The sequence below is a fragment of the Nannospalax galili genome, unplaced genomic scaffold, assembly GCF_000622305.1.
Source record: "Nannospalax galili isolate Female #2095 unplaced genomic scaffold, S.galili_v1.0 scaffold567, whole genome shotgun sequence".
Taxonomy (NCBI): Eukaryota; Metazoa; Chordata; class Mammalia; order Rodentia; family Spalacidae; genus Nannospalax; species Nannospalax galili.
In genome coordinates, this window is record NW_008357638.1 from 471,501 (window position 1) to 489,104 (window position 17,604).

A 17,604-nucleotide genomic window follows, 5' to 3' on the forward strand; every position below is an offset into this window, starting at 1 on the left:
TATAAGAGTTCAATATAATGGGTTACTCAGGGACCCAGTATGGTTCAGGCTTCCCATAGGTATATTTATCAAAATGCAATTAAGTTTTCCTTACCAAATCTCAGAAGGATCCGGGGTCACAATCAGAAAGCAACATGTCTTTTTAATTTAAAAATTTTTTATTTTATGTAGATGATTGTATTGCCTTCATGTATTTAAGTGTGCCCATGTCACACGATGCTCAAGGAGGTCAGAAGAGGGCTATGGATTCCCTGGAACTGTATTTATTAGCCATACTGGTTGTTAGCCACCGTGTGGGTACTGGGAATCTAACCCAGGTCCTCTGCAAGGGCAGGCAGTGCTCTTGACCACTGAGCCATCTCTCCAACCCTTGAAAGCAATGTGTCTTAAAAACTCTTCCACCTCTCTTGACGGGTCTCAGTGGCCCTGATGGTCATACTTTTCATGCTTTTTGATGCTAACCTGGAACTTCTTCAACTTTGCAGCATTTTCTATCCACTACATGAATCATTGGAACCTCCATGCAGCACATGGAGGATAGGAAGGCAGGCAGAACATTCTCCTAAATCAAGGTCTTCACCCAGATGTTCAAAAAGTGTGGGTGTTCCATGCGGAGGCAGTTTGGGAATGCTTTCTGATGCCATGGACTCCCCATATTCTAAACAGAACATCTTGAAATGAAGGCAACATTACAAACCTCAAAAACAGTTGGGAAGGCCTTAGGACACTGGTAGGCATTTGTGAGTAGTGGAATGCACTTAGGACCAGAATGTTCCAACAGTGATGATGTCTACTAGGCAGGGCCACCCAGAGGCCCAGGTCTGGGTCTTCATGCAGAAATTTAAAAGGCCTTGCTTTAGTTTGATATTCTGCTATCACCACTCTAAAGCTCTAGTCCTACTTGAACAGGGAGACCCTCTCCTGCAAATGAATGAAGCAAAGGTCCCCAGACATTGTCCCCTTCCTCTGGGCTTGTTCTCCCTTCTTACTCCTGCTCATCGAAGACTATAGAGATGTTGGCAAGACCTTTGACTAACGCTAGGCAATCTTCTCTAGCAACCATCTCTCTGGGTATCAGACAGCCTGGAAAACTAAAAGAAAGGAGGGGGAACTGGGTGTGAACAGTGAAGAGACTGTCACCAAGGCCACATGGAATGGAAATCCTTCTGCAGGAACTGGTGTGCCCTTTAGATCAGCCTCTCCCATCATGAGCTATTTCAAATGGCCTCTTCTGTTCTTGCTCACCACACCAGTGTGGTTCTTGCCCTTTTTTCTGAGCTCAGTGGTGTTTGAGCATTAAAAGGGGAAGTGGGATCCTATGAGTGTTTGAATAGAGTTAGTTGTGATTTCTAAACTCAAGGCGCCATTAAAGAAGCTTTGGGTGAGAGGTGCTGACACATGTCTGTAGGTAGAGTGGAAAAGACAACTCCGGATTTGGACCCACCTGCATTCTCAGGGCTGCCCCTCCTATCTGTGCAAGCTGTGATTCGTGGAGCTGCAGTATCAGCCTGCACAACCCTGAAGTCAGGCAGCCTCAAAGATAGCAACTACTTGCTGTGACATCATCAGCAAGGTAATGAACCTCTCTGAACCTCATATTCCTCATGCATAAAATGGAGGAGGTATTGGCAACACCCTTCAGGTAATTTAAGACACGTTAAGGGACTGTAGACCCTTAAAGGGACTCAGCGGTTAACAGCACTGGCTGCTCTCACAGAGGACTCGAGTTTGATTCCCAACACCTACATGGCGGCTAAAAACTGTCCATAACTCCAGTTTCAGGGGATCTGATATCCTCTTCTGACTTCTGTGGGCATTGCATAACACAGGTGCACTTACATACAGGCAATACACTCATAAACATAAAATAAAAATAATAAAACTTTTTAAAAAGACACTTTAAGTGGAATGACACTGTCTGGTGACTAATCAAGTGCTTGGTGTCTGTTTCTATCAATGCAGGCATGCTTGCTCAAAAATGCAAACCCATCTCTGCCCTGGGGCAAGTATCTGGTACTCAAAAGGATCAGTAGTTTCCCGATTTCAACATCTCTCACACCTAAATATTCATTGGATGTAGTGAACTCCTATTTGGGGAGGAAAATATACAAACTCATTTTTTAAAAAGACAAGATAGCCTAGGCTGGCCTTAGGCCTGCTGTGCATGTTATGATCTTGAACTCCTGATCCTCCCTGTCTTCACCTCCAGAGTGCTGGGATTTCCAGCCTGAACCATTGCACCCATTTTTTTATGGTATTGGGAATGGAACCCAGAGCTTTGTGCATGTTAGGAAGCACTCTACCAACTGAACTACATCTGCCTGCATACCCACTCTTTTTTTTTTTTTTTTTTGAGAAAAGAGAATAGCAAGAAGAGAGCTGGAACCCCAGACTTATGAGTTTATTCCCTCTCAGCTTGAGCTCTGGCAGCTCTGGAACATTCCCAGGACTATGGGATTTGTGACTCTCAAGTAGGGCTATCTCAACTCCATCCCAAGGGACACCTGGCATTCCCATGGAAAGATAGAGTGCTACTGGCATCCAGGGGGTGGATGCTGTAAACTGTCTGTGATGTACAGAGCATCCCCTTGATACACTCTTCCAGGAAGGCTGCTGAGAACCTTCCACCTGCCTACTGGTTCAAGTGCAGGTGATTGGCTTCTGGAATTCCAAAAGAGACCAGACCAATCCAGAAGACATGGTGATGGCAGCTATGTTTATGTTTCAGATCACGTGGCATGAAGGATGACAGACCCAGGTGGCCCACAGAGGCACACACTGTGTTTTTTATCAACGTTACTTTCCCAGAAGGTTCCAGAGAAGTCTGATGCTGTGCTTCGCTGCATGATAGCTGGTAATGATCTCTAGACTAGCTGCTTACCCTAAACTTACTATTTGCCCTCCAGTGCTTCCTTGTAGAGCAAGGTTCTTGGCTCACAATAAAATAATGAAAACATCATTTGGGAAAAATTACCCTGGAAGTTTATTCTTAGTAATCAATTGAGCAACTAGATCCTCTATGGTTTTTTCAAGTGACTTCCTGGAAACTGTTGAGTGATCTTTCTCACTCATGGCTCTTGGTTAGACAACTCTCACACTGGTTGATTTTCAGATAATCTACTCAGTACTTGCTGTGCCACCCAGAAATGGCACGAATAACTTCACTTCATAAAACTGGTTGAGCTCTGGCTATCTTTTAACCACTGTGCCCAGATTGGCTAAATTTGTTTCCTTGCTTACTGTCCTTTAAGAACAAAGCAAAAGATGCCCAGTGGAGGCAAGACCAAAGACTGAAACTCCCCCTGGATTGGAGAATAGACAACTCAGAGTTGATCAGGTATTAGTGCCCCAGTAGCAAAACGGTTCCATTAAAAGAAAGTAAGGTGTCAGAAAGATGGCTTGGAGGATAAAGGCATTTTCAGCATAAATTTGACAATCTGAGTTTGATCCCCAGATCCTGCAGTGGAAGGAGAGCACTAACTTCTGAAAGTAGTCCTCTGACTTCTACAAACTCACCATGGCACATACAGGTGCACACACACACACAAACACACACACACACACAACACACACAAAGAAAAAAAATAAAAAACAGTAATTGGATAGGGAAGTGGTACCTTATCTATAAGTGTTCTTCTTTCTTAGATTATATCTCTATGCTTGAAAGCATGAAGGCATCAGTGGGGTTTCCTTAGCACAGACAGAAATTGAATATCTCCTCTTCCTTTCTTCCTAACTAAAGGAGGAAGAGTGGCAGTCCTAGAAATGGCTGTCTTTCGCTAGCAGAAGTCAAAACCTTGCCTTGGGTTTCGAGGCTGGGTTGTCCATCCACTCTTGCCTCTCCAAGTCCACACCTGCCTTGCTCAGTACTCTTTGATGATCATTCGGACAGAAGGATAAACCCAGGCTAACTTTCCGTTTTCCAAGAGAGTCACCATATGTTTAGACAGACCTAAACTTGGCTGTGGGTCCTCACACATATTAGATAGATCATTCTGAACCTTTCAGGCAGTATCTCTCTGTGATTCACAGAGAGGTTCAAAAACAAGGGGAAGAAGGCTGGTGGGGGTGAGTATGGCTCAATGGTAGAGTGCTTGCCTAGCATGAACAAGACCTGAGTTCTATCCCTAGCATTGCAAAATAGAGAGAGGAGAAGTTTTAAGTGAGGTTTCCAGAAAGAGAAAAGAGAACCCTCCACAAGATACAAGACACCACTTCCCTATGCATGTCTTATTTCTGGCTGATGGTTCAGGTCTATAGTGTACACAGGGGTAAACCCTGGCAACCATTGGGAAACTAGAGGAGAGCAACCATCCCTGATCATTCCAAATGAGTAACTGGAGGTCAAAATGTTCCCAGCCCAGTTTATATATACTTTATATACTTTCTCCAGGAAAGTTATACACACATATAAAAGGATCAGTTTGATGCTTCCTAAACAGGGACCTAATTAAGCTACTGAATGGGGTACAGAAGACTGAGAAGAACAGCAGAAATGAATTCTGACCAGCAACGTCTAGTGGTTTTCAGGGAAGCTCATCTTGAATGGATTAGTCATCTGCCTGTAGGAAGTTGAGGCAAGCAGCTGCTGGGGTAGAATATGTCCTTGTTTGTGGTTTCTCTGCACCTGGCCTCTGGGAAAGATTCTCAGACATCAACCTGGAGGAGGAGGAGGCAGAAAGAACCCACAGTTACCCAAAAAGTCCACGCGGGCCCTTAGCACATATATAAGGAGACTGGCGCTGAGCATTCTCAGGTCCTTCTGTGTACAGGCCTCTCTGACATTTCCTCCTTACCTTCCTGACCTCTTTCAGTTCTTGACCCTTTATATGACCTTAGAAGAATAGGGACTTCTTATTTTAGGACTCTCTGAGGTTGCTTGCCAAAAATTATACAATAAAGAAGCAAAAGAACAAGAACATTCTTGTTATGGATTCAGAGTAGTGTGTTGTTTCCAAATAATGGACTTTCCTTCCTGTATAGACAGCACATTTGATAACCTCAGAGACATGAAGTGAAGTGAAAAAGGTCTTTGATATACACTAGAAACTTTCTTCCCTAGTAACAGGAGGGGAAATATTCCCAAAGCATGGCTTAGCTTCCTCAAGCTTTTGCCCATTGGCCCATTAGCATCATACCCAGTTAATAATCACCAGGGAGGGGTGAGCCTTTCTGAGGGAAAGGGTATGGTTCAATTTCTGTGACAGCAGTCACATCCATAGGACCAGCTTGGAAAATCTGTGCTTCAGACTCTTTCCTCTTTAGAAAGAAAATGCTGTTTTTGTTCTTGTCCCACCCAAGATCTAATCAGGTGCCACACTACTTAGCTTCTGAGATCAGATGTGATGGGATATGTTCAGGGTAGTATAGTCATGAACACAAAAATGTTTTTATGTGTGGTGGTGCATGCAGATCTCTGTGGATTCAAGACCAGCCTGATCTACATAGAAAGTTTCAGGCCAATTGGGGTTATATAGTGAGACACTGTCTCAAAAATAAAACAAAACAACAACAATAAAACAACAAAAATTTTAAATTACATTTGATTTTGAGTGTGTGTCACACATGTATTTGCATGCCACAGCTCACATATGAGATCAGAGGACAACTTGTGGGAGTTGTATCTCTCCTTCCACCATGTAGATTTTGGGGATAGAAACAGGTCATCAGGCTCAGTGCCAAATGCCATCTTGTCATTCCCCATAGATATATTTTTGGTCCTTTAATCCACTCTGCTCCTTATTCTTTGTGCTATAATACAGGCTCAACTTTGAGCACTGTTACAGTCAATGGGCTTTAGGTATAGCTAAGATATACCTAGCATGTGCAGTCCCCAGCACCATACACACAAAGTGTAATTTTCAAAAAGTAAAGTGATTTCTATGAAAATATGAAATTAATATTCAACTCATTATGAATGGAAGAACTAGAGAATATTAAAGCTTGAGGAGCTACATATTTATAGGCATTTAACAATATTAGGAGAAAGTTGATGGGTTCGTTTGTAACACTTTTAATGTCCTGCAGGGCAGCAAAAAACTGATGTTGTTATCTTTTCTATTAGATATTTACATCTCTGTTGAATAAAACCTACAAGATGACATATAAATTCTCTGAATCTAAGAATTATAATGAGTCTTAACAACTGAGTGAAACAAAGTACATTCCCCAAAGTCAAGGCTCTTGGATGAGTCTTTGATCCCATGACACTGAAAATAAGATGCTATCCATATCTTTGCCTATTTGGTACTTCAAAAAATTTGCTCTTCTCTACTGATTATATTTTTAATTTTTTTATTTATTTTATGTATAGGAGGCACATGCATTGTCACAACTTATGTTTAAAGGACAGAGGACATGGGAGTCAGTTCTCTCCTTCCAACATATGGTCCTGGAATTGAACTCACCTCATCAGACTTTGGCAGCAAGTGCCTTTATCCACTGAGCCATCTCACTAATTGTTGATCATATTTTTAAAGAATGATTTCATTTTGGGTCATTTGAAGATAGTTTATTGTGACTGGCATTTTCCATTTTGCATTTCGCTGACATAACCCATTGTGCTCATCCTCATGGCTTCTTGCCCATTCTCATTCTTAGCTTTGCGACGTTTTTCTAAAAATACTTAAATATTCTTCTTTTAATCATCAGGTCAGCCCAAGCCAGATGTGACTTGGTATAAGAATGGTCAAGCCATAGACAAGGATGGCCTTGCTTCCAGTTATGAGTTCTTTGAGCACCAATATATTCATTTGCTGTATCTCCCATGGTAAGTGGCTTTGCTCTGTGGACTGTTCACTTACATTCTGTCTTCTGTGCTGTGCTGGTTACTATGAAACAAGATCAAAAGATGTTCATGTTTGCTTCAGATGTCCTGATCTTAGATGCAACTGGGAGGCAACAGCTAAAGCATCCAGCAGTGACTACAGTGTTCCCTCTGTATGAAAAGATTATCTTCGAATCAGTTAACCATGGATTGAAAATATTCATAAAGGATTTTCATTTTTATGATAATAAGACACGCACAGACATGTTTGTCTTCATTCCCCAGACAATATATTCCAGCAGTCATTTACTCATAATGTACACTGTTTTAGATGTTTGAGGTAATATAGAGATGATATATTTAAAAGATATGTGGGGCTGGAGAGATGGCTTAGCAGTTAAGAACACTGACTGCTCTTGCAGAGGACCTGGGTTTGATTCCCAGCACCTACATGGCAGCTACAAACTGTCCTTAACTCCAGTTCCAGGGGAATCTGAAGCCCTCTTCTGACCTCTGCGGCATTGCACAATATGAGTGCACTCACATACATGCAGTCAATACACTCATACACATAAAATAAAAATAATAAATAAGATATTAAAATAGATAAGCATAGGTTATATACAAATACTGTGTCATGTTATGCAAGAGACGTGCACATCCTCAAGTAAGCATGTCCTGGGACTAAGATCTCCCTAGGATATTGAAGGATGACTGTATTTGTTGAACTTAGTAACTATTTAGCCTCTAGTTTTCCATTGGCAAAGTTAAACTTTTATCTAGAATTCTCAGTATTTTTCTTCATTAGATGAGCTTTTTGTCTAATCTTGTTCTCTCTGGAAAGTTAAAAAAGGGTTTCAGCACTGTTATCTAACTTTCCATGTTGGTTTAAGGAAGGCGAAGTGATTGAACTCACAGCAAGTGAGTGATGGGATTAAAGTAGAAATCAACCTTTAGGCTTTATTTTAGGAAACAGAGGCAGGAGGATCAGGAATTTAAGGCAGACTTAACTATCTATATAGGGAATTTGAGGTCAGCCTAGCTACTTGAGTCTCTCTCTCTCTCTCTCTCTCTCTCTCTCTCTCTCTCTCTTTCTCTCTCTCAAAATGTGATCTACTCTGGTTGAAGACCTCCCTTTGGAAGCTTGTTCACTGCACCATCAGGATAGGTGGGTTGTTTAATAGACCATGGGCCTCAGAGGGGCCAGTAACTCACTTTGTTTCACACAAATGCATCCCTAAGGTCTGATATAATTTCTACAACATAAACGTTTGTTAAAATACATATCTTTAGGTTGGGCATGGGGGCTCACGCCCCCTCTGTCACTCCAGAGACAGAGGCCATCCTGATCTACATAGTGAGTTCCAGGCCAACTGGGGCTACAGGGAGACCCTGTCTCAAAAAGACCAAAAAACAAAACAAAACAACCCCCCCAAAAAAAAACCCAAAACAAAAAAAGATATATCTTTGTGGTTTGTTTATCTAGATCAGTGTTGGCTAACTCTTTCTATAAAGGGCCAGAGAATAAATATTTCATGCTTTGCATATTAGATGCAAAAATAGGCTACAATAATTTAACTCTGCCACTAGTGCAAGAGAATCCATAGACAATACATCTTAAAAAGCAAAAGGATCATAACATTGTTGCAATAAAACTTCATTTAAGAAGCACAGATAAGGGATCAGACTTGAGGATCTACACACTTTTATCTGTTTCCCACACTAGACTTTTTTTCTTTTTTGAGACAGACTGGCCTTAAACTCCTTTTTATAGTTGAGAATCACCTTGAACTTCTGATCTTCGTGCTTCCACCTTCTGATTGCTGGAATTGTAGGTGTGGCCGTCACACTTTTCTGCTTAGTAGTAAATGTGTCAGTTATGAATGATCAAAATGTTCTGATATTTATACCAGTTGTTTTGAACAGGGGTGGCCCACTGGCACTAACTGCAGAACTTTTTGGGGGGAGGTCTTTTTGAGACAGGATCTCCCTGTAGCCCTAGCTGTCCTGGAACTCACTATGTAGATCAGGCTGGCTTCAGTCTCATAGAGATCTTACTCTGCCTCCCAAGTGTTGGGATTAAAGGCATGCATCACCATGCCCAGAAATTTGAAAACTTTTAATTCCACTAATTTGGGGATTTCATCTTGACCAATAATCTGAACCCCAGTAATTCCAGTACCTGGCTGAAGATGAAGAATGCTTTTGCCTCCCAAACATTCATCTGCAAAATAAATTGATTTATATACCAGTATATTAGATGCTGCTTGGGAAAATGACGGTGTTTTGTCAAATATTACAAGTAGTTGTGCTACTATTAACCTCAAATTAGCTTTCCATTATTAATGCACTATAAACCACAGAATTGGCTTGCAGCCCAAAGAAAAGTGCTTTTCTTTATTTACCTGAGTTTGGACCTTAGGTCATTAAATGTGAGCTCTGAGATCTTTGAAAACTCCTGTTTCTCTGTTTCTTGGGGGCTTTGGGGGATTTAACAAATCCAATCTCCAGTTCTGCTTTGAGACTGTATTAGTTACTTTTCTCATGACTGTGACAAAATACCTGACAGAAACAACTTAAGGGAGGAAGGATTTACATTGGCTCCTGGTTTCAGAAGATACAGTTCATCATGAAGGGGAAGGCATGATGGAGCAGCATGGTCTGAGGCCATGGGAGTTTGTGGCTGCCACCTCTCTCATCTTTATGGACCAGGAAGCAAAGTATAGGACCAGAAACAGGACTGGACCATGAAGCAAAGAACAGGACTAGAAGCAGGGCTGGCCTAAGACCTTCAAAGGCCAGCTCCCAGTGACTTACTTCCACCAGCCCATGCTGCCACATGTTGAAACACATGAGCCTGGCAAGGGAGGGGGCACTTTTCAGATTCAACCATAAAAGAGCCCCAACACTGCTGATGTATTTATTGATATTTGATTTTTCCCTGTTTTCCATACCGAGTGGTACTCCTTTCCTGTCCTCCCTCAAACACTCTTATTGAAAGGGATGCATCAGTGCTTACATGGCCATAAGCCAAGCATGCATGGCAAGGAGGAAAGATGGATAGCCCATGAAGTACGCAATTCATCAGTACCTTCTATGGATTGGAAGAGAACTGTTTTTCACTCAAAAGACATGGGAGTTGGAAGGAGTGGAAGAAAACTGTAAGGTATGCTTTCTGCCTCATACTGAAAGCAAGCAGCACCAGTGTGTGCACTAATGGGGAACTGTGTGGTATTCTATGAATATAATTTAAAGATAAAAATCTGTCCAAGAACCAACACCTAGAAATATAGATTCCTCTTTGCCACAAGGAGGCTTTTTTGAAGGCCATGGTCACATCCTGCTGTGCTGAGAGAGCACATGTTACACTGAGGTGTGAGTGACCAAGTCTAACCAGCAGCTGGTCAGAGCAGAGGAAAGTAGCCCCTCTGACACATCCAACAACTCAACTCTGGCATTGGTTGGGCTGGGGCAGGCCTGAAGGTTGCAGGAAAATTTTCTCTTAAACACTATAAACCATGTACTCATGGACTATACAGGGTTAAATAGTATCCCCCTAACCTAGAACCTTGAAATATGACCTCATTAGGAAATAGTGTCTTTCTAGGGATAATTAAAATTGAACTCATATAGGATTAGAGTAAGCCCTAATCCAATGACTGATATCCTTAGAGAAAGGGAAAATAGAGACATGTAGAAAAACAGTCAGAGGGGATGGATGCAGAGTGGGGTGAAACAGCCATAAGCCAAGAATTGCCCAGGACTTCCAGAAAGTCAAGAGTAAGGAAAGATTCTTCCCTAGAGCCTTCAGAGGGAGCCTGGCTTTGACGACACCTTGACTTTGGACTTCTAGTCTCCAGAAGCATGAAAGAATAAACTTCTATTGTTTATGCCAGCCAGTCTGTGGTAATTTGTTCCAGTAGTCCTGGAAAACACACACATGGTGTATCTGAACACTGTAGTGAGAAAAGGTGCTATCTTTTGTCTGTCTTGACACAGGCAGCAGCATCTGGTAACAGAGAGTTGGCTTCCAGCACACCCACTAAATTTGACCAGGCCACCTGGAAGCCATCTGCAGGACAGAGGGCAAAGAATGTTTTCCAGCTGTATCCCCAGCTGGACATTGTGTTAGTCCCCTTTCTGTCACTTTAAAAAAAACAAAAAACAAAAAACAAAAAACCTGAGACAGCCAGTTTGTAAAGACAGAAAGTTCCTTTGGCTCACAGTCTGGGAGCTTCTGTTCCATGATTAGTTTCCCCTTTGGTCTGGGGCCTGTGGCGAGGCAGCAGTTATGGTGGAGCATCTGGAACACATGGAGCAAAAAAGTATTCACTCCATGGCCAAAGAGCACAAAGGAGAGAGGAGCCATCTGAAAGCCTATAATCCTCTAGTCCCTCATGACCTAAAGGTCGCCCCCATGTCCCACCTCTCAAAGCTTCCAGGACCTCCCGGTTGTTCCTTCATGCTCATTCATGCCACCCGAGTCAACTTGAGAGTTGGCTGTGCTGAAATGTCCAACATTTCTTTACTAATGGGTCTGGCAGCTGAACTGCCAGGTGTCTCCTCTGCTTGAACTCTGATCCTCTAGGAAGTGGGAGCTCACTTCCTTTCAGGATAGTCAGATAATGGAGCCCCAGGGCCTCTTGAGCTCACCCAAACACTAATCCTACCACATTCTCTGGGCCAAAGAGAGCCACATGGACAGCTCAGACTGGAGAGGCAGGAGCACAGACTCCACTTCTTGAAGAATGGAAGGAATTCGTGGCCAAATTTTATAAGCTGTTACATCTTGCATCCATGGAACACTTACTGCATCTTTGATCTGTAAATGTCTTTGTCTTAACTTAAAACAGAATATAAACAAACAAAACCTCCACTACATATAACTACCCCTTGTCTGTAGAAGATTTTTTCTTCATTCATTCATTTATTCAAAGAGAAGGGAAGTACTTAACTTTTTTTTTTTTTTTTTTTTTTTTGGTTTTTTTGAAACAGGGTCTCCCTGTAGCCCCAGCTGTCCTGGAACTCACTATGTAGACCAGGCTGGCCTTGAACTCACAGAGATCTGCCTGCCTCTGCCTCCCAAATGCTTGGATTAAAGGCGTGCACCACCACACCTGGCTTAACATGTTTTAGTCACAGAACCAAGTAAGGGGGTACAGAACCTGTGTGGTATCACAGTCCTGTGGAGGAAACAGATACATAAAAAGAAGTGGATATTTATTATAAGTGTTATAACCCTGATACAAGGTTTAGGTTGGTTTTATTACATGTCTATATTCATAGCTGTATTTAAATGGTTTTTAGTGGTGAAATCTATGACTTTGATAATATCCAACTTGATCATTATCCTTTATGTATATGTGTGTGTTTATATGTACACATACTTGTGTACTTGTTCCTATGTGTGCACTTATTTTTGTTTTGGGGGGCAGGTCTCTCACTGAACCTGGAGTTCACTGATTCTACTTGACTGGTTGACCAACAAGCCTCAGGAATCCTCCTGTCTCTATCTCCCCAGTGCTGGGGGTACAAATACATGCCATCATGTCCAGCTTTTTAGATGGGTGCTGGGGATCTTAACTCCGGTCTCCATGTTTGTGTAGCAAGTACTTTACTGACCGAGTGATCTTCCAAGACTCCTAGGTTGTTCTTTACTTCTGGCTGAGCAGATAGATCCCAAGAACCTTGAAATATGTATTATATTCCTTAAGCTACTCTGGTCTGAGAGTTGGATGCTGTGCTGGATAGCTTTAGTGTCAATTTGACACACCTGGGTTGAGGGAGCCTCAATTGGGGAATTACCTCTATTGGACTGGCCTGTGGCCAAGTCTGAAGGGCATCTTCTTGACGCATGGTGTGGGAGGGCCCAGCCCAGCCTACTGTGGGTGGTGCCACCCCTGGGCAGGTGGGCCTGTGTTACATGAGAAAGCAGGCTGAGCAGGGGCCAGGGGAGCAAGCCAGTAAGTAGCATTCCTCCATGGCCTGTGCTCCAGCTCCTGCCTCCAGGTTCCTGCCCTGAGTTCCTACCTTGGGCTCCCTGATGAACTGCGACCTGGGAGATGTAAGACAAATAAACTCTTTCCTCCCCAAGTTGGTATTGGTCAGAGTATTTTGTCATAGCAATGAAGAACAAACTAGGACAGATGCCAGTGTGTGTTCTGTGCCTAAGGCTTTGTCCAGTCCCTGGCAGAACAATCAGTCTCTTTCTATACATAATCACTCAAAGACATCTACACCATCCTTAGGTACCTGAGAACCCTGAGTTGTTAACTGTGAACAAGGCTGGTGGGTGAGGGTACAAACCCCATTCCTCAAGGAAACATCTCAAAACATAGATCGTGTTAATATAGAATTGTCACCATTGACTTTACTTAGGACAGGACACTATTTCCCTCTTTGAGAGAAGCGGAGGCCAGATTATTTGAATTTAAATCTCAGATTCTCAAAGCTATATCATCTCATAACCTTCTGTATCTGAGTTTCCTCATACATTAATACTGCCTGCTTTATAGGGTTGTTGTGGAGACTAGATCAACACACGCAAAGAGTTTAGACTACTCAACAAATGATAGCTATTTCATGCACTTCAAACACGTTCCCTACCAAGAACTACACTTTTGGAACAGATTAAAATAGGATAATTTGGAGATAAGAAAGCTAGCTTAGGCTGATGGCATTTTTCTTCTCTACTCTTTCCTTCTTGGAGGTAAAATATCATTAACATGCTTGGTCAAGGACTCACTGCATAGAAATAAAAATGACTGAATCTCATTATGTCTTGGCTAAGCAGCAGTACTTTTCATCCAAGGCTGGAAAGCATTTGGTGAACTCTGTGTTCTATGAGCTTAAGTAGGTGCAGCAAGTCTTAAGGATGACTGGTAGAACTTTCCGGCATCTGGAAGTTCTCTGTCTTCCCAGCACAGGGCTGAGGCAGGCTTCTGTGGTGTTCTTCCTGAATGAGTTCAGAAGGTGTGCCTCATATCCATTTATTCACACCATGCCCAGAGCCCTACTTGAATGGGTTCCGAGGGTCTGACGAGACTCTCCCATTTAAGTCCCTGGAATAAGAGGGTGAGAGATCCCTTCTGAGAATTTACTGTCCATCATCACCTCCTGGTTGGGACTTCAGTAGGTGAGTATCTCAGAGAATAGTCACAGTCCAGACCTTGGAACACTTATTCACCTTTTTCTGAGGACGGGCATTTGGTTTCCATGACAATGTTGGCCCACTGGGGCAAAGCATGCTAGTCTGGGGGAAGGTGACAGATTAATCCAAAAGCCCCTCTGAAGAGCTTGGGACAATCACGGAGAGGCTTACTCATCACTAGACTTTCAGAGGGGCTCCATCAACACTTCCTGAGGATTGAGAGCAGATTAGGAGTATCTGGGACATCCTTGACCCTCTGTAATCAGTCATAGTCAGATGCTTCTGATGATTATGAAGATGCGGAATTTCGCTGAGGTAGAAACCACAGCATTTCAGCACTCAAGAGCATTTGGCTGACACACTCCAAGGCACTTAGTAAGGGCAGGTGGTGTGCTTGGGGCAGAGATGGAACCAATTCAGGCATGTGGGTTGGCACGATGGTAGGGATGGGGATAGGACTGAGAACACGATTTGCTTGGCAGCATGTGTCTTTGTGCTGACCAGCCCAGCCATATTTTCTCCCCATCATGCATATATCTGAAGGCATCTCAACAACACCCCCAATCCTTCACATTGTACTTCTCACTCTATAGTAGAATTCTGTTTGAATTATTCTGGCCTTGCATCTCTTCTTGGCCTGTTTCCAGGCTCTATCACCTTGATTTCCTGCTTTACCATGTCCTAAACAAGCGCTCTGGCTCCCTTGTCTCTGAGTCCTACAATGTTGGATCATTCCAGAATTTCCTACCTTGAGACATTAGGCAAGGCTTCAGCTGCACTTCTGCTCAGTGGGAGAGCCAAAGATATGGCCCCTCTCAGAACTCTGTCCAGATATACTATACATAAACCTAGTGATGGTGTGGCCTATAAGATGGGTTTTGGGCATGGGATGGTTTCATTCTGATTCTGTGTGTCTCAATATGCTTGGAATGCCATAGATGGAGTGGCTTAAACACAGAAATGTGTTCCCTACCATTCTGGAGGTTGGGAAGTCCAAGATTAGCATGCCTTCTTCCTGGATTGCAGAAGGCCACCTTCTCACTGGTAGAGATAGAGAGCAAGTTCACTGCTGTCTCTTCTTGTAAGGGCACTAATAATTTCACAAGCACCCCACCCTCTTGAACTAATTTAAACCAGTCACTTACAAAAGCTCCATTCGCTAAATACTATTATATTTTGAATTAGAGCTTCAACATGAATTTGAGTTGCTGTACACAAATCAGTCTGTGTCACTGTGCCAAATATGAAAAATATCTTGGCCATATTCAGGGACAGGCTAGGATTAGGCTAGTAAGGGATGAACAGGGGCCCACTGGTTCAGAAGTGGAGATTTGAACACCCTGTGAGTCCTTATGTGAAGATCTTTGAGGGCACTCTGGATCAGACAGCCCAGGTTCAAGTCTTTGCTCCATCTTTTACTAGGGAAGGTTGTTTAACCGTTGTCTGCTTCAGTTTCAATAACTTTGAAGTAGATATATCAGTAGTACCTATCTTGAAGAGTTGGCTTAAAGGTTAAATAAGGTAACACACAATAAAAGCTTTTGAACAGTGCCTAGCACTTAGCAAATGCGGAGGAAATGGTAACTCTTTTCTGCAGTGTTCTGTGTGCAATTAGACACACTCTGTCACTCTTGGTCATGAGGATGTGAAGTGGAACTAGGATCCCTGTCCAAAGCACTTCACAGAAGATGGGATCAAAACACACCTCTGAATGTTTGACAAGAATCCTGAGGTAGAATATACAGCTGGAGAAGAGTGACTGTTCCTTCTGTGGGTGCTAGGAAACTGGGCTTGGGCCAGGAATGTAGAGTCTACCTGGGTAAGACACAAGCAAGGCAGCAGGTAGAGCTTGGGGCACTGCATAGCCCAAATCTTAGAGAATTCACTCATGCTCCCACCTCACAGCCTCTGCCCATGCTATGCCTCCTGCCTGGAATGTTCTCTCCCACATAACCTCATAACTCTTTCACTTCCCTCAATTTCTTCATAAAATTATGTAATCACAAAGTCCTTCTCTGACTAGCCACTTAAAACAGCACTGTCTGTTCCCAGCATGCTCTCATGCTCCCAAAGCTTGCTTTGTTTTTCATGTAGTACGTGACATGCTGTATGTGTATTGTGCCTGTATATATACTGTGATGTACTGTCTATATATACACTGTGTTTATGCATGTGTATGTATTGACATATAACATAAATATACAATATTTAAGGTATTCAGTTTGATAAGCATTAACATATGCTTACAGCCAATGGAATTGTGACCATGATCAAGATTCTGGACACATCTGAAATCCACAAGAGGTGTCTTCTTCCCCTTTACAATCCCACCTTTCTCCCCCTCTCCACCTTTAAAAACAACCCGTGTGCTTTCTGTCCACATAGATTCATTTACATTTTCTAGAATTTTCTGTAAATGAGATCATAGGGCATATTCATTCATATTTGATTTATTTCCCTCCCCATAATCATTTTGAGTATATTCCTGTTGTTTGGTGTGTTGATAATTTTTTTCTGTGATTCCATATTTTAGTGTTGGATCTCCTATAATTTATTATTCTTTTCACTTGCTGATGGACATTTGGGTCATTACCAGTCATATGCATATTTATCTGCAACTTTGCTTATTGTGAGTCTCCTCCTGCTGTCATGGGACTCACATGAAATGGAAGTGCCACAGGAGCTGAGACTTGCCCCAACCATTCTAGCACCAAGTACAGTAGCTGTCTCTTGGCGATCAATAGGGATTTGTGGGTTGGTTACAGGTGCATCCAGTGGTTTTTCTGTTCTTCAGAACCTTGCCCACAGGAAGGGTAAGAGCTATACCATATTCAACTACCTGAGTCTGGGAATATGATTTGAATTATAGTGGCCTCTTGGTGGTTGGCTATCAGTATTTTAGAGAGACTGCTGTTCAACTGTAAAGACAGAATTGTTTTTAAAAGTGTCTTTCTGTAACTAAAGGAGACCATGACTGTTAGCTGCTTTTGTCATTTGAGCTGCAGGGTATCAAGCTACTGACCATTTTGTGGCTACCCCTTTCTGTCTTTGTCATCCCTGATCCCCTGGGCTGCTGCCTCAGCAGGTGGAAGTTTTTCCTTCACTTAGAGCTGCTGGCTAGGGTATCCGACAACCAGCCTTCTGTAGAGTGGGGCTGCTCCTGCCAGGTACCATGCTATCCTCTTGCTTCTCTCTTTGCGTACCAGTTGCTGCTTTGCCCTTATTTGCCTAGTGGGCACCAGAGAGGACAGCAAGGCTGACCCATAATGAGACACTTGATTAGGAAGAGAAAACTGGTCATGAGGAGGCACCAAGGCCCTGTTGACAGAGCAGCAGGCAAAGAGAAGAAGCAGTTAAATTGTGATAGATTTTCTCCATGTCTACAGGATAGGTCTTCTGAGTCAGTTTTTGATATTCTCTCTTTTTTTTTTTTTGAGATAGAGGCTCCCTATAGCCCTAGTTGGCCTGAAACTCACTCACTATATAGACCAGGCTGGCCTCGATTTCTTTGAGATCTGCCAGCCTCTGTCTCCTGAGTGCTGGGAGTAAAGGCGTGTACCACCATGCCCTGCTGCCTTTTATGTTCTTGTTTTCTCCTTCTTCTTCTTCTCCTTCTCCTTCTCCTTCTCCTTCTCCTTCTCCTTCTCCTTCTCCTTCTCCTTCTCCTTCTCCTTCTCCTTCTCCTTCT

General features: G+C 42.8%; 1 protein-coding gene across 1 annotated transcript in view; it reads left to right on the plus strand.

The window, feature by feature from the left end:
• The first annotated feature begins 2,745 nt into the window (after positions 1-2,745).
• Alpk2 (alpha kinase 2) overlaps positions 2,746-17,604 on the plus strand; it is a 127,252-nt gene continuing 112,393 nt past the window's right edge. The window contains exons 1-2 of the mRNA XM_008855362.2: positions 2,746-2,854; positions 6,652-6,769. Coding sequence (XP_008853584.1) covers positions 2,746-2,854; positions 6,652-6,769 — 227 coding nt within the window. The remainder of the gene's footprint in view (positions 2,855-6,651; positions 6,770-17,604) is intronic.